At 28.6% G+C, this 18906-nt stretch overlaps 2 protein-coding genes across 2 annotated transcripts in view; both read left to right on the top strand.

Annotated features, from left to right (window-relative positions):
* LOC107448837 (uncharacterized) overlaps positions 1-1374 on the top strand; it is a gene marked incomplete at its 5' end in the record, with an annotated part of 6812 nt that extends 5438 nt beyond the window's left edge. The window contains 1 exon segment of the mRNA XM_016064188.3: positions 1191-1374. Within this exon segment, the coding sequence (XP_015919674.1) occupies positions 1191-1329 (139 nt within the window). The 3' untranslated portion in view covers positions 1330-1374.
* A 6332-nt stretch (positions 1375-7706) lies between these two features.
* On the top strand, positions 7707-17520 carry LOC107448838 (uncharacterized). Its single transcript, XM_016064189.3, has 5 exons — positions 7707-7872; positions 10195-10312; positions 13513-13637; positions 15572-15704; positions 17331-17520. Exons 1-5 carry the CDS (start codon positions 7842-7844, stop codon positions 17470-17472), a joined length of 549 nt encoding a protein of 182 aa, XP_015919675.2. The 5' UTR covers positions 7707-7841; the 3' UTR covers positions 17473-17520.
* Positions 17521-18906: the final 1386 nt, after the last annotated feature.

Genomic DNA, 18906 nt, shown 5'->3' with positions numbered 1-18906 from the left:
ATATTCGGTATGTCCATCAGTGCTTCCTGCGATTTTTACTTTGATGAACGTCATTGCCATTTAATGAACGTTATTCACTTGAGTGATATCTGGATTGCGTATCGTACTCATAAACCCACGAATCGTCTCCAGTAATGACTTTTTTGATGAATGTGGGATTGGATTCAGCCTCGCAAATCATGCCTTTTGTGACGTCAACACGGTCTCTTTTTTGCATGAAATTGAGGTATTTTGGCACCAACTTTGCTGCTACATGACGGAAACCCAAATCATTAACCAAAATGTCTTGGACAGATCTATAGGCAATGTTCAAGCCCTCCTTTATCTTTCTGATGGTTAGTGTGCGGTGATGTCTGGATTGCGTATCGTACTCATAAACCCACGTCTCGTCTCCAGTAATGACTTTTTTGATGAATGTGGGATTGGATTCAGCCTCGCAAATCATGCCTTTTGCGACGTTAACGTCTCTTTTTTGCATGAAATTGGTGTCTTTTGGCACCAACTTTGCTGCTACACGACGGAAACCCATATCATTCACCAAAATGTCTTGGGCGGATCCATGGGCAATGTTCAAGCCCACCGCTATCTCTCTCATGGTTAATGTGCGGTTATTGACCAACATTTTTTTTACTTTATCCATGTTTTCGTCTTTTTTCGATGTCGATGGTCTGCCACTGCGTTCATCATCTTCGATTGACTCACGACCACTTTTTAACCGCTCGTGTCACTGGTAAACGACCGTTTTCTTTGGAGAATCGTTGCCGAAACACTTTTCCAACCTTTCCAGCGTTCGCACACCATTAAATCAGTTTTTACGCAAAATTTAATAAAAGCTCGTTGTTGCAAATTTAAATCCATTTCTAAAATTGTAAAGAAACGCCAACACACAGAGAAATAGATGTACTCTTGGCTACGTAACTTTTGCAAATGTCAAGCTATGACGCTATGATTTAGAGGGAATATCAACAACAGTGTACCATCTNAAAAAAAAAAAAAAAAAAAAAAAAAAAAAAAAAAAAAAAAAAAAAAACAGAACTCAAATCGGAACGATGGTAACGCCACCTGGAGGTTATTCTGGGAACTTTTTGATCAAGGTGGTATATGTGTGTGTTTGACGCAGTATTCGAAGTAAATTGTGGTTCTGAATTGATATCCTCACCTAACTATCTTTTCTTTTTATCTTTTTTTAGACATTTTGATAAAATGATGACCTGCCATTACACAAAAATTGCAGAGAGATGCAAAAACTACTACCATCTGTTCCTCCGAGTTATGGAACCTTACAGAGAATTACAACACAGTGTTTGTGCAATTATTCCTTCACCTTAGAGTTATAAATATTATTAAAATTAAATAAAAAAAGTTCATACTAAACGTGTTTCGTTTCATTTATTTCCTCATCTGAGGTCAAGCACATGATCCGTATGCTTTCTAACTGTTAAAATTATTCCTATTCCATCTTATCATTGTAAAACAAAATAATTCTTTTAAATTATTTCTAGTTCTTTAAATTATTTGCCTATTAAATCTAAAATGAAAGACAAAAATTAAGACAAGCTCATTTTCAGGAAGATAAGTATTTATTTGAGGGCAAAAATTGCAAGCATTTATGGTAATTTAAAGGAAGATTATTTAATTACTTATTGCTGGAAAAATTAGAATAAATTACAATATAGAAATTTACCGTGTTAATTAACTGTTTACTAATAGTGTTTCAAGAAGGAATTGTGTGTGAAAAGAAATTTGAAAAAACGTTTTATGATAACGTAAAATCCGAGGAAAAACGTTATGAAAACTTTAAACGCAATTTACCAAAAAACATTTGTTTTTATTTTAATTTTATTTTATTTTTATATATTATTATTTTTTTAGACTATTATAATTTTATTGCTTAACTAACACTAATATACACTATTTTGCATTATACTTCACTTAATATAACACTACTATACAAACTCATTTTCTCATATTTCTAAAAAAATAGATAATATTTTTATATCTTAAAAAGTGTTTAGGTCATGCGATTTCTCATACATTTCAAAGAAAAATAATGTTCTTGGACACCCTATGGCAAAAATTATAACTATGAGCTTGTAACATATGTCAAGTTATTTGTTTATTACATTAAATAGTTGTACGAAATTTCGTAAACCTAGCTTGAATATTCATGGAGATAAGAACATTTTTATAAAAAAAAAGTAATTTTTTTTCACCTTACGTTTTTTATTATAACTGTAGAAATAATCAATAAAGTAAACAAAATTTTTAGATTAATTTTAACTTTATAAAAAAATATCATTTTAAGATTTGAAAAACATTTGTTAAAAATTGCCCAAAATATAAGCATTAAAAGTAATCCTTTCATACTGTGCATGCACGAAAAACGTTTTAAAAAAATTCATAACATTGTTTTGAATCATATTTGGTATCATATGAAAAAAAATTCGATTTAAGTACATTGAAAATTTAAAAAGTTTCTATCAATTTTCCAAGCAGTGTTTGTAAAATTGGAAAGAAAGCTGTGAATGGTTAAGCATTTTCCGCAAGTTATATTTTGTACTATTAAAAAAGATTTATTAAAAATGACATCGGCATTATATAATACCATTTCTAATAGAATAGTTTTATTTCGCGTGCTTTCCTTCCTTTTACCATCCCACTTTGTTGCCTGGACCATTATAGTAGAATATTATCATTTATTATAAAATTTTGTAGTATGTTCCAAAATGAAATTTGTGGTAAACCCCTAATCAGTTAGAGCTTACTTTAAAAAAAGCTAAATAAAAATAAAAAAAATGTATTCAAGATATTATAATCGGAGCTTTTCAAAGGTTACCAAATACGATTCATAACGAAATTACGAAATCATTTTTTCAAATGTCAACTATATCCTTTTAAATTTCAACTATATATTTTGGCATAGAGTGTTCAAAAACGTTTTTCTTTTCGTTCTTAATTTATGCCTGGTCCCTCAAATCTATAAAAGCTTTAAATTTCATTGATATGTGGGAGAAATCGCATGATCGAAACATTTATGAAGTTAAAAAATTATTCTCCAATTATATCTTGAGAAATATGGCAAAATGAGTTAGTATAGAAGTATTTCCATAATTTTGACTAATTCCTGTGTAATACTTAAAACATATATTCTATGAAATGTTATTAATGAAAATTTATGCTCGTTTACGTTCTAAAGTTATTAAATTTTAATGATTGAAAAAGTTTCCTAAAAAAAAAAAGAAAACCTTGGGTATTAGTTTTTCCGAAGGAGCACCTCTTTTTTCTCTAATTACTGAACGAATATAAAATTCAGCTGGTATCCCTTAATCATTAATTTATTTTATATATACAACATACAGAGTCAAATTGACATAAATTTATAATAATATATACTGCATAGTAAAAACATTTTCGCCTTGGCATATATAGATATAGAAGGAGACTGTGATTCAATGATGTTTACAGATCCTGGTGAGGAATGCTTTGCTGATTACTTTGCAGAGTACCAAAAACCTGGTGCAAATCCATTTGACGTCGTTGCAATGGAAAGAGCGTTGTGCAAGTAAGTTATTGAAAAGCGTTGATTTCGCTACTCANTATATATATATTAAGCTAATTTTCTATGATATTCCAAATTTGCTTCGTCGGATTAATAAGTGTCGAGTTAAGTGATCAAGGCATAAATTGGAACTTTTTTTTCTAGTTCAAATGATTATTTTTCAAATTTCGATAATCGTTTATTTCGTTGCTCTTAACAAGTTAAGAAATGCTCTTGCAAAGGTAAAATAATTGAATCCTTTGAAGAAAGTTTTTTTAATTGCATTTGCGTAAAATATTAACTTCATAGCGGGAAAAACAATAATGAATGAGATATAATTAGGGAGAGGCCAATCGGAGAGAACAGTTGCGGAGTCACTAGGAAAACTTTAAAATAAAGTAGACGAAATATTGAGTATACGCACACAGGTACTGATTTAATGTAAATGTTTCTTATTTGCAATGCACAAGTTAATCAAATGTGATGACACTGTGATCAATATTTACTTTTTTCATTGTGTTTATTTCTGTTTTATTTTTTATGCATTTATTTATTTATTTTACATGACGAACTTACACCTACAGATGTGATTTCTCTTTTTCTTGCACATTAAATGTTATTAATACTATCAGAATCTTAAATCTAAGATACGAGTCGTATCTTTTCTAACAGCTGTTAGTTTTCTTTTCAAGTATTTTAATTTTCGTTACATATATACATTAAAATCTCAGAGGGTGCAATTCTTTACGTATTTACTACACACAAACATCAATATTCATATTTTTCATTGTGCTTATTTTTGTTTTATTTTTCATACATTTTTTTTACCTAATGAACTTACACCTACAGATGTGACTTCTCTTTTCCTTGCACATTAAATGTTATTGATATTATCAGAATCTTAAATCAAAGATACGAATCGTATGTTTTTTAACAGCTGCTAATTTTCTTTTCAAATATTTTAATTCTCTTTATATACATACATTAAAATCTCAGAGGGTACAATTCTTTACGTATTTACTAAACACAAACTTTTTCATAAATTTTCTTTTTTACATAACGAGCTTACTCCTGCAGATGTGATTCTTCCTCTCCTTGCACATTAAATGTTATTGTTACTATCAGAATCTTAAATCAAAGATACGAATCGCATCTTTTCTAACAGCATCTTTTCTTTCACTTTCTAATATAAAATATCAGATACAGGCCGCTGAAGAGTGTCAAACAGGCTATTTTGGGGTGAAAGGGCAAACCTGCATACAATCGGTTGCAATCAAATTCACACTTGCCTTTTGGTATCGTATCTCAAGTTCAGGTATTGTAACCGTAGAAATACTAATACTGAAGTTTGTGTGAATTAAAAATATATTTAACTCAAGGATGAAAAATATTGATTTCAGATTTGAGAGTATTATCAAATAAAACGGAATTTTATTCAACAAAATGCCTCATGGAGCACATCCAGAAACTTAAAAAAACCTTACAACAAGCAATAGTAATACTTTATTTACGTCGCACTAGAGCATCTGAATAGGCTATTAGCGTCTGTTTTTGATGCATCGCTGATGTTTATCCGAAGACATGCAGTCACAATTTTGATCATCTGCTAAGGGGGTGACTCCCCTGCTTTTCTCCAGCACACAAAGTCAAGCAAGTGAACGGAACCCATAACACGCAACCTCAGCCCTTTCGCATTCTGATTAAAATGATTGCCCACCTAGTCACTGACTGCTGTCTGTGAGACTTGACCTTCGCAATCTTCTGGAAACCGTGCCTTACGATGTGAGACGAACTCGTACAAAGAGTGGTAATGAAAAAAAAAAGGTTTGAAATTTATCCTTTAAAGACTTTTTTTCTCATTTGGTTTATAAACTGAGAGAGATATTAATAAATCATAGGACTTAGAAAAGTGCAAAAGTACGTATAGTTAAAAATAATTCAGAATCTAAATAGTTTTTCATTTTTTTCTCCATATTTGCCCCGTAGCAAAAATTATTTCTATGTTCTGGAGCATTATTTTCATAAATAGACCAATCAAGCAACGATTATAATCATAAAAAAAACACAAATAACATACATGTAGCAAATACACATCTAAATCTAATACTCATAAAGCAAAATTCGCAAATATACACTGTTACTAAAACTGCGTAAAATAGCCGACAGCAATCTATAGATCTGATTAATTATAAAGTTTATGGTTAAGAACATATTTTCACCTTCGGTTTTGTAATCGTTTACAACTGGTTCGGTTAAAAATTGCAAATAGAAAACTGTATGGTTTTGTAAAAATTTACAACTAGCATGAGTTTCAAACCATAAAAATGAAACTTAAACGGACATTGGAACTTAATGGGAGCTGCACCATCTACGCGTGATACTTTCGTGTTCTAATGATCCAGGGTCACACCGATTGAAGAGAGCAGAACACTGGAGCGGAACACTGGATCAGAACACTGAAGCAATACACTGGAGCAGAAATTTCGCAGTATCAACACTAGGATTCGAATTCCTGTTAAACTAGTCATAAGACTAAATGATTAGCACTCNGAACAATGCGCATGCGCAAGTTTTTCTTTCAACGAATCAGCGACATTCAAGAACTTGGATAGTGTCAACGAATCATCCAATTTCTTGGACAGAGAAATCCGTCCAATTTCTCGGATTCAGGAAATTGGACCGTGTAAACAGGCCTTTAAGCAATACACTGGAGCAGAAATTTCGCAGTATCAACAGTAGGATTCGAATTCCTGTTAAACTAGTCATAAGAATAAATGATTAGCACTCTCAGCTACAATATGTACTCAACTTCACGGAACAAAATGGCTTTATAAAGCTCGCTTAGTTGGCACGGGTAGAATTCTGTTTTTTTTAATCATACATTTTAATCCAACAATTAATAAACGTTTTATCTCTCACTTAACAGTTTGAGTATCATCTTTGATTATTTAACTATTTTAGTCGAATATAGTAAAATAATAGTTTAATAAATAAACAATTAAATAAATTGCTATTTAACCAAGAAATTCAAACAATTTGGGAAAATTTTTTTGAAATTGTCATTGTCTGAGAAATTTGCAAAGCAATTCTAACAGCTTAAAGTTTTTTTTTATTAAAAAAGTGAGTTATGTGAGCTTGAAAAATTATTTTATTTTTTGATAAAACTCTTGCGAATAACATTCTTCTTCTTCTTTATTCTAACAATAACAAAAAATTCAACAAAATAATAGGGTATACTTAGTGCTAAGTAAAGCAAAAAACGATGTGAATAAAGCACAAATGAAAGTACATATATTGACATATTATACTTTCAGTTCAGCATAAATTGATATCATAAATAATAATCTTTCTCAGAGCTTAAACGTCAAAATGTCTCTGAAAAACATTCTGGTTCACAGAACTGAAACTATAGTATGTCAATTTAAATAAATTAATTTGCGCTTTATTCGCATTTTTTTTGGTTTAATTAATAACTAAAACTATTAGTTTCCATTAAAAATTTCAACATAGATAAGCAACATGGTAAGAAAAAGAAGCGGGCTTATAAATAACGAAAAAAGTGATAAAGTAAGTAATGAGAAAAAAAATCAGAAAAAAATAATAATAAAAGAATAAACTTCTGAGACTAAATATTTTTAAAAAAAATGCACTTACTATTTAAGACTTTAGATAGCCTATACGAAAAAGAAATCTTTGTTGTTTAAAATGCGATGAGAATTGGTTTTAAAATTTATTATCTTTTAATCATTCATTTGTTTTATAGTTTTTTAAAGACAGTGCTATTAAAAGTTAAGACGAGTTTTAATACTACAAGCCGGTGGAATCAAATTAGAATCCGTCTCCATATTTGCTTTTCTCATAATTTTAAATTTTAGATTAAAAAAAAAGTTTTTCTTACAAAATTATAAAATAATTTATCAAAACGTTCTGTAAAATAGAGCATTGTTCACTTTTCGTTTAGTTAAATGCATGAAGTCTGAATGTGGAAAAAAACCAAATAAGTAAAAATTAAAGTAAATTAAGCAAAAATGAAAATTTTGATTATATGCATGAGAGCTTTTCCACAATTTCTTACCCACAAAAAAACTTGCGGAACAAGAGTGGTGGCATTGCGATCAGTTTTCTTTTTTTTAAACTTCATTCGCGTGTTTACATTTAAAGAAGAAAGATTTCCCTTTTTCATTTGGACTGAAGATTATTGGCACCTTCAGAGCAAAATTAAAATTAGCATTTTTTCCTAAAATCTAGTATTTATTTAAAAATCTCGAAGGATACATAATTGTAACGCATTTACGCAGATATCATGAAGTGGTTCGCTGGCTTAGCATTTTGCCGTATGTATAATTCTTGACACTTATGTTTATTTCACTTTAAAATCATTAAATACATTAAAAGAAATGCATTATCTATAAGAAGTTATTAATTATTATATACATTTTTTTAAAGTAGAAATTATTAATTCATATTGCCAATTAAAACTATTTTGTCAAGCTTATAAATCCTTGTAGAAATGACCTGTCTTCGAAAAAGAAAGAATAGAAATTAATATTTTAGTAGCATAATTTAAAAGCTTAGTGTTTTATTGTAGTGTCAGTAAATATATTTTAAATCTATTATTGCTGAATAATCTATTATTACACAGCTCATAGATTTGAATGAAAAATACATTTCTTATTAGAAGTAATCTGACCATGCCTTAGAAGAATGTAGTGACAAATAATATTTCGTGATGCTTGTCACATTTGGAATGCAGTGTGGGATTCTAATTTTGAACGGTAAATTTTTATTTTATATTAGAAACTATGATCGCATATTGTTAAATAAATTCATTTTGTGAAAGTTATTAATATATTTTGTTAAAAATATCAATTACTTTATAGAAGTGACTAAATTTAGAAGAAGAAAAAATAGTCGAAATTAGTATTTCGTAAGGCTGGTCACATTAAGAGTTTAATGGTTCACTCAAAATTTGAATGAGTAAATATATTTCAAATTATAAACTATGAACTCAAATAGCTAATGAATTCAATTTGTGAATATTATAGATATATGTATTTAAATAAAAAATGCATTACTTATGATGCTTGACGGTAGAATTTACAAGTGTTCTTTTGGCAGTAAATATATTCTTCTTCTTTTTTGCTTTTCTTTATTGGTGGTGGGAATAGTGGATATATTATAATTAAATTATTTTTCTTTATTATTTATCTTGAGCCGCGACGGCTCAAGAGATTGAGCGTTAGTCTTCCAAGGTGGTGAATCGGGTTCGAATCCCAGCAATGGCTGGTCGATGCGGATCCGCATCCGGCTTGCCTCGACCACAGTGATGACGAGAAATATCCTCAGTGGTAGATGGATCATGGGTTAGAGTCCCTTACCGGAGAAGCTTCTCGTGGTCTTCCTCACCATGTAACGCAAATGGGGGTTAGTTCCATCAAACATCCTCCACGAAGGCAAATTTTTCCTAATATTTGATCCAGAAGTTCCCGTGTTTTCTGGAATGGATTCAAAATTACAAGGGTGCTCGGAGTTGAATATTAGTAGTTGTAAATCCGAAAAATTGGTTCAGCTCTTCAACGACGATTATAAAATAAAATATTATTTATCTTTAATTTTTTTCTCATTTTTTCTCATGTTCTTATATTTACGTTTACGATTTTTGTTTTTTATTTAACCACTTACATGTTGGAGTGCGTCTGAACTTTGAAAGCTATAAAAATAGAATACTCAACTATGAAATATTTTGAAAGTGAAATTATGCAAGAATATTAAATAATATAAGAACATTTAAACCCTCATGAGTGAGCTTGTATTACAAGTGTTCAGACTTGAAAAGATATGGAAACTTAATATGATATGGAGACATAATTTTTAAAGAAGTTATGGAAAGCTTGTTTGATCAGAAACTAGACTTAAATCGATTTGCCTTTATAGCAAAGATGTAAAATTTAAAATTAAAAATGATTCACAACGCTTCATTTTGACCCGATAAATGTTTAAATTATTTTTTTCATTTGCTTTTTTTTATTTAAAATTATTTTGTTTAATAAAATCATGTTTTAAAAGCATAATTATAAACAAAATAAACAGGTGGTTTCAGAAAACCTTAAAAATATTAATAAAGTGGCTTTGCTTATGCTAGCACGATTACGTTTTACCTTTCAGATAACCTGGTATAATGAATAAAAAATAGAATAAAGTATTGCAGAATGAGCAATAAACAACTTTTTTGATTAGAGCTATAAGCTAACAAACAACACTGGTGTTATCTTTAAAATAATTGACAAAACTGAATTCTCTATGGCTTATTTTAAAACAACCTCTAAGCCAATGAGAAAGTTCCATTTCTTAAATGTCTCCGAATTTAAAAATCTGATTAAAAATCGAAAATCGAACAGTTTGCAATTGTACTCATTCAGCTTCATGTTGAATTTCGTATACTTAGAGCCTAAAGTTTACCCGCAATCTGGTATACAGACACACACACACACTCTTTATTTTATTACATGTAAAGATATTGTTTCTTGTGAGAATAAAAATATCAAAACATCATGTGATCAAACACAAAATTTACGTCTGCCCTTGTAGTAAAGGTACACAACCTAAAATGATTGACATTTTTCAATGCCTTTGACTATAAAAATACTTTCTTTCAGTCGTAGTCGGCTTGGCTTATTCTGAAGAAGACGTTGCGTATTTATCCAACTATTATTGCTACCTTGATAAAGTGTTTCAATATAAGGCGAATGCAGAACTCGGTGGAGGCTGGTGCCAGTAAGTTATTACTTTTATAAACTCTTATTTAATTCGCACTCGTAATATTATTTACTATTGTAATGTATTAAAGATGTAACTGTTTGAGAAACTATATGGGAATTTAGAGGACAATAAATTTATATATTGAGCAGCTACTTGGTCAGTATGTCCTTAACGACTTATTTGGCCACCTATAATACTTAAACATCTGGAAAAGTCTGGAAATTTTTAGGAATTTTCATTTCAATAGACAGTTTAGATGATAAATAAATTTCTTTGCAATTTTCTTTCAGTTTTCTTTATTGCTATTTCTTCCTGAAGTTTTGTTGTTTATCTGCCCTCGTGATTTTTATAATCCATCATTAAATGGATCTAAGGGAAAGCCATTTATTTTTAATTTATTTTTGAAAAAAACCTTAATGTTTTTTTAAAGAAACTAAAAAAAAACAGTACTTGGTTTATGTAAATTTAAATATTTTTTGTTAAATGTGCCCTACACAAGTTTCATTTGTTAAGATTTGAAATAGTTTAATTTATGATTGATTGTGTTCTTTAGACCTAAAAGGCATTCATTAGGAAAACAGAAATAAAGCAGTTTTGAAGAGAAGAAAAAAAAAGCGTGAAGTTGACAAAGTTAAAATTAAGATAAATATCATTGACAAAGAAAAAAAAACTACCGTAGCTGAGGGAAACGACGCTGGCCGAAAGAAAAATCAGAACGATTTTTAAAAAAAAAATAATCCTTTCTGTTTCTTTTATTCATGCCCGGCGAATCCAGTGATTGGGCGGCTTCTGAATGCTCGAAATCTGTCTATCGTTTTCTACTTTAAAATTTTGGAAGCTAATGGAAGAAGCTTCTTTCCATTATCAAGTGCGCATATTTATGATACTATTTCATGACATTATTCAATTAAAAATAATTATAAATAAGTATAAATAAGTATAATTTAAAATTCAATTCAATTATAAATAACTATAATTTAAAAATTGTTTAAAACAGCAAATTTTTTAACGAAATTTTTACTATCGAAAGCATGTATTGAAATTTTAACTATTGCATTTATTTTCTTCAAAGAACACGATATATTGAAAAACTATAAAAATCTGAAATGAATGCTGGGATAAAAGTCTTTCAATAAAATGGTTTTTAACAATTGTAAAGCTTTTTTTTAAAAAAAGTGGTCCTGATCATTTCGTTGTTTCACAAGCTGTCACAATTATTTCCATGCATAATTTTTTAACCTAAATTCATTTTGAACCTCTTGATTTTTTCTTTAGTAATTTTCTTGATACAAATTTTTCAAGTTTTTATAACTGATATAAATATTTCTAGGCATTGTTTCCTAAGAATATTAATTTCAAAAATATTTATATTAGTTTGTCGCAATTATATGTAGAAATCTCTGAAAGAAAATGTCGAAAGTGGACTTTTTTTCTGAATCTCTTCAGTTGAAAAAAATAACAAACACTTATTCTCATTTTATGCATATTGAAAAAATATGGAAATATTTGTCACTCGACGAATAGTTTTTTTGTTGTTTTCAGATTCTTTTATTTTGCTACAGATGAAATAAAACTGCGATGAAAATTCATTTCATCTACCTAGATATTCATAATTTATATGAAAATTACATAAATTATGCTAAAACGATTCAATTATTTACTTTTCTGACCCAAAAAAACTAAAAAACTCCTAATAAATGCATAAAATACTAAAAAAATAAAAGTTTTTAAATTATGCTTAGCTCTTTTTTTCATTACATCGGTCTGAAGCTTACTGCATTGTGCTTGATTGAGTTTTTGCTAAAACTGATACAATGATCATTTAAAATATTTTCAAAATGGTTTACATTTACGGGCATACAGTTAGTTTATCTAAAATTATGTAGTAATTGTAAATAGAATCTTAAATAATTATTTAATAATATGTTTAAGAAACTAATAAGAACATCGTATTTCTTAAGTGAAATAATTGTCTTTTTTTAATTGTTGGAGTACATTTAGATAAATAATTAATTTTAAGCTATCATTTATGAATTAGTTTCATCACAGATTCCCAATAAAAAAATTATAATTCACGCTTCATTAAATTCAATTTGTTCGGTTTTATAGGTTTTGGATTAATTGAATATGATACAAATTAATCGGAAATTAGATTTAAGCTAACACTATTTAAGCTAAAGCAAGTAAGAACACTATTATAATCCATTGTAGCGAAACAGTGGCGCATTATACATAGTTAATTTAACAATATAATTTATTTTCTCCCTTAACTTTTAATTCAAAATTACTTTCAGTAAATTGTCGATAACTATTTTGAGTTCACCAGTCTCAAAAATTGTTTCCTTTTTAATGTACGTTATAATATGCACTGAAAAAAAGTAATGTCAAAACTACCAGAATAAGGTAAAATTTACAAAGTTTCTGGCTCTGTGGGAACGCCGAGAATCCTCTGTAATTTTTGTCGAAACAAGTTGGTAATGACTTTGATGAAATTAACAATGATTTTATAACAAGTGACAAAATTTGATAAATGTGGTAAAATTTGGTAATTTAACGGCCAGTGAGCGAATGGGTGGTGGCCACTTTGATCAGCTTACGAAAGAACTAAACTGGTATTTGGTCCTCGTTAAACTGCACTAGCATGAAGTGGTCTGCTTCGGGTGTAGATCATCGAAATACCAAAGTAGGGGAGTCATTTCTTCTGCTGATTATTAAAATTGTGATGACACGTCTTCGGATCATAGGATGTTTCCCAGACCATCGCCAATAGCTTATTGAGCAATTGTAGTTCAACGTAAATAAAGGAATTTATATTTTCCATTCATTTTGCCTCATATTTACTCGTCTCCAATCGTTCTTTAAAATTTAATTGCCTCCATTTAACTTAATCTACCGATTCACTTTAGCAAAATTGTTCTTGAAGAGAAATCCCGCAATAGGCTGAAATATCTTCAAGGATGATCTTCTGCATTCGTTCCAATTGTATACCAGACTGTACGTGCGAAGGTTTTCATATCGTCAGGGGAAAAAAATAAACATGCAAGTTTAAAGCAAACACAAGTGTAAAGTTAAAAAAAAATATTTTGACAAATACAAATGTAAATATTTTTATCGTCACTGTACTTATTATTGCATTTTAAAGGGATGCCAAAAAATATAAGTTAAAACTTATTTATCATGTTGTAATATGGCCTTTTTTTCCCCTACATTTACAGACATAAACCGAAAATCGCAAAATATCAAATACAGGCCGCTGAAGAATGTCAAACAGGATTTGCTGATGCAGCAAGGAAATATTATGACAATTTGAGTGTAGTATGCAGTGTGGATTTAGAAAAAGGTATTGTATTTCTATATTATAGGATTGTAAGCAACTCTTACGGTTGATTTCCTACTCATGGCTCTTCAACAGCTTGTATCAATTGTTGTTAAATCAAACAATTTTATTGGTAGCTCTTTTAATGAAGAAAAAATAAACATTTAAATTATTTTAATTTTAAAATACCTTAAAAGTAATTAGCATGGTGACATTAGGATCATGGGATTAATGAGCGTTCAAAGGAACTAAGCACGGTTAGTTTCACTGGAAATTCACATAAATAAAAGACAATTACTGATTCGTTGTGCAAAATGAATTCAAAAAGTTTTGGTTTACCTAGATATTTTAATGAAGTTACGCATGCAAAATTATTTAAAGATATTTAAAAGTCTGTAAGTCTGTNTACGGTTGATTTCTTACTCATGGCTCTTCAACAGCTTGTATCAATTGTTGTTAAATCAAACAATTTTATCGGTAGCTTCTTTAATGAAGAAAAAAATAAACATTTAAATTATTTTAATTTTAAAATACCTTAAAAGTAATTAGCATGCTGACATTAGGATCATGAGATTAATGAGCGTTCAAAGGAACTAAGCACTCTGAGTTTCACTGGAATTCCACATAAATAAAGGACAATTACTGATTCGCTTTGCGCAAAATGAATTCAAAAAGTTTTGGCTTACCTGGATATTTTAATGAAGTTACGCATGCAAAATTATTTAAAGATATTTAAAAGTCTGTAAGTCTGTATACTTTATAAAGCAGTGACCGCGGAACTATCTCAAGAGTGGGGAGAGGATCCTCTCTCAAGAAATAACTTTTATTAACATGAACTGGGTTCAAATTTCAAATTATCTGGACCTCACAAAAGGTCAATCAACAATTTTACCTTCCAATTTTAACATCATGCATTGAATTGCTTTTTGAATCATGATTCAAATTGGATTTATAACTTAACAATAAAATAAATTTGAAGATAATGACGGTCAGACGCATTTTCATTGGACAGATGCATCTCATGGTAACAACGAATTCATTATCGAGTCAGAAGTCTAAGTAGCGTTATGCTTCTTCCTGGGAAATATCTAGATGATTTTTATACAATTACGTAAAAAAAATACTGAATCGAGTGTTTGCGATTATAATGAATTGGATATCAATGCATAAATTCATTTTTTTTATGTTTATTTCAGGTATGTGTATATGTGATAGTTTCAAATACTCAAACTTTCTACAACATGATTTGAAATATCAAAGATTTCTAATTTTTTAACGAACGTATTAAATAAATTACCTCCTTGAAAACAAGCACTATACGACAAAAATGTAGAAAATGATGATATGGAGCAGCATATGCACGACTTTAAAATTTTTCACAAACATTAAACTGATGAGTTACTATTTTTGTAAACACTTCCAGTTGAAATGTATTAATTTTTTACTTTACAAAGATAAATAGAGTTAAGTGAAAATGCACTAATACACACAAAAAAGAACTATTATATAGAAATATGCAAACTGATGTTTTAGTTTTGTTAAAAGATAAAATATTTAAACTACATGTGTAGCAGTAGATTAAAAAATTCTAAATGTAATGCTTATAGATATCATATTGTAATACTGGTAATTAAATTTCATATATTTATTTATCTTCGGTAAAAAATAGAAACCAGGAGCTGCCAAAAAAAATAAGCTTGAATCACGAGTACTTCACAACATCTCTTAATGATCATTCAATTTCTGCTGTAATTTCTGTATTACCGGTCTAGTTTTAAAACAGATTTAACCCCTAAATTGATTTATTTTTATCTGGTCATCATAGGTGAATGAAGGTTTTTTTATTAACTGAGTCATGGCTCTCTTACATAATGCTTGTATTTAAGCAACAAACCCGACTAAATTTAATAATACGGATAACTCGTATTATATTTTAAATACTTCTTAAATATTTTTAGGTTTGGAAGGAAACTGTGCATCTGAAATGTTTACTGATCCTGGAGCTGAATGTTACTTGGATTACTTTACAGAATTAAAGAAAACTGGCACAAATACAGTTGATCCAGTAGCCAGGGAAAGATTTTTGTGCAAGTAAGTTATTAACGAAATGTTGCGAACATCAATGTCGTTTAGTTTCAAAACCAACATATTTTTTGTTGGTAACGCTGTTGCAAAATGCAAGAAATATTACTGTTTTTTGTTTCAAAACCAGATACTTTTTTTTAAAGTTATGCCGATATGAAGTATAAGAAAGTTTTATGTCATTTGATTTCCTAATGTTTTATGTCGTTCAATTAATTTATAGTAATTAATTAATTATTTTAACTATAATTAATTTATTTTAACTTTAATTAGTTTAACCTCGTTATTTTTAAGCGAATTATAATATAAAGTATAAAAATTAGATTTTTAAGTTACTTTCAGAATATGTTTGAACGTAATTTCTACATAAAATGTAGAAAAGATTCAGTTTAGTCTTAAAATCTTATAAAAATGTTTCATTTTTAAAACATAAAAATATTTTTTAAATCATTATTACGATGTGCAGAACACAAAAAAAGAAAAAAAATGGATGAATCTGAAACACTTTTGATCTAATTATCGAATTTACACGGGAAAAATCTTATTGGATTGAGGAGATGACCTCAAATATGCTAATTAATTAGTTCCAACGATATGTTATGCTAAAAATTCAGACACAAAAACTTGCTTTCTCTACGAAAACATGCCTTTTTGAGCCGGATTTGGATTTCTGACTCCCAAAATATAAAGAATTGCATCAATAATGGGAAATATGGTCCCAATAGTTTAGTCTGATGAGTGGTTTAAAAGTTTGTTGTTCAAAAGTTGACTCCTTAATGTTAGTTTGACTTTTTGCGTTCTTCATCATAAATATCTCGAAAACATTTTGAGCGAATTGAAAAATTTGCGCTCTTAATTGTGACATTAGAAAGATAATTCCAAAGAAAATAACATGAAAAGTATAACTTTAAGTAAATATCTATTATTTATTATTTTATTGATAATAGTCGAGAAAATTCGAATTATAAGGTATAGAAACTTTTACACCATTAAAAAAGACAAATTCAAAACACAAGTGAAACTGGTCGTGATGAGAAATCGAATTTCAAATATACGACTTTTTAAAAGTTCTATTTCCCAAGAATTATTTTATCAATTTTAGTAAACTTTTGTATTTTTCTATTTAAAATTGCATTCTTAAAAATAATGGAAAAAAATTTTGCGCTTCATAATTCAAGTTTTTTCAACTATTATTAAATAAAATAATAAAAAATATTTGCGAAATGTTTTATTTCCTGATAAAAGATATTTTAAATATTAAATAATTTACGGAATTCTCTTTAGATAAAAGAATATTATTGTGAAGAATATTATATTATCTAAACATCTCGAAAAATGTTATAGTTTTTCTAAAAATTAAGAAAATTAGAAATCTTTACGGAACAATCTTTGGCAATTTAAAATTCCGGGTAGTTCCGATTAAGGAACGATTTTCCGATTTTTCTTTCATTCAGCTTCTTTGTAACGTTTTTGTTTGCAATGTAACGTTTTTGTTCTCTTTAATAATATTTAAAATAAATAGTTTTTCATTGCTTTATTTTAAATTTTTGTGTTCAAGTTTGGTGTTAAGTTGGGAATAAATTATTTTTCTGGACTGAAAACCACTAATTATTTTTTATTTTTATCTCTTTTCAGACACTTTGATAAAATTATGGCCTGCCATTACAAAAAAATTGCACAGAAGTGCAAGAAAGACTACCCAGTTTTTCTTCAAGTTATGGATCCTTACAGAGAACTACAACACAGTATTTGTGCAATTCTTCCTTCTGATTCTTAAAATTGTCGATATTGTCAAAGTTAAATAAATAAAAAAGTTAGTACTAAACGTGTTTCTTTAACTCTTATTTCATAATATGAGAATCTATACTTGTTTCGTTTGGTCTCCAACTCTCATGACTGCTTCAAGGTAATTTTTATTTCTAAAAACGAAATTAAAACTTTATTTCAGAAAAAAAATCATTCCAGTTTCTTTTATTTTTAATATTCGCACCCTGTCTCTAAATTAAAATATAATTATTAAGATGCACTCATGAAAGTGTGTCATATTTAATTTAAAACTCTAACATCTATTGAATTCTAAGCTTCGAATGAACTGTTACTGGAGATAATTTTTATCAGCATTGTGGTTTCTACAGTCAAATTATTTTGCTACATTTATTAAAACTATAAATAATGTAACTGCTGAGATAAATATCAAGATAACCCAATCTTCACGGAGACTTTGTTTCTTTCAACTATTTTGCAATTGAGTTGCATAAAAGTAAAATCTTTAAGATCTTCCATTTTTTTTGATTAGAGCTAGTAAGTTACCCTAAAAACATTTGAAAAATTTAATCATCCACAGCTTATTTTCAAACAATGGCTTCCTCTAAGTCAATGAGAAAATTTCAATTTTAAAATGCTTCTGAATTTAAAATATAATTTTAAAAAAATCAAAAATTGGTCTTTGTAATTCGTTCATAATTTTACTTATTTAAATACATTTTTAATCTTGCATTTTTAAAGCTTGCAATATATCTGCAATTCGGTATACAGACGCACAGACAGGCACAAACAAAATCTAAATTTTATTTTATAAATAATTTTCTAAATAGATTATTTGTTACCCTTCTTGGTAGCTTTAACATATTAGATTAAATAAAACACATTTTTAGTGGATCATCCCACCTAAATAACGACAAACTGCATTCATAGTCATCAAGAATAAAGCTGTTGTTCAAGACAAATCATGACATTTAAAATTTATCACAGTCAAGCGACTTTCTCCTGTACTTATCTATCTTTATAATAAATTTATAATAAAAATCTACAGTATTTGGTGCATCTGTAATCGGCACCAAATTTACTCTACATTGTTCCACTATAAGAGTATATTTGGAACCTATCAAAACTGCATCAATTACCACAATGTAGTGCTCATTACCAAATTTATGTGTCATTGTTGTCAATAAGTATAGCTACTTTTTATGGTGACACAAGACGATAGTTCCATTTTTTCCATTAGTTTTGTTTTTCAGTACCAAACTTTTTTTTTTTTAAGTTTCAATTACCGTCGATTTCCCAGTGTAAGAAATCTATAATTTTAATTAACATTAATACTGTGTAATTATATAAATACACATTATTATTAGAATTAGAATTAGTTCCATTGATTAGAATTAGTACCATTTTTCGATTAGTTTTATTTTTTAGTACATAGCTTATTTCGTAC

Source organism: Parasteatoda tepidariorum, chromosome 8 (genome assembly GCF_043381705.1).
Source record: "Parasteatoda tepidariorum isolate YZ-2023 chromosome 8, CAS_Ptep_4.0, whole genome shotgun sequence".
Classification (NCBI taxonomy): Eukaryota; Metazoa; Arthropoda; class Arachnida; order Araneae; family Theridiidae; genus Parasteatoda; species Parasteatoda tepidariorum.
The sequence above is the reverse complement of the archived record's forward strand: the minus strand, read 5'-3'. Positions and strand labels throughout refer to the sequence as shown.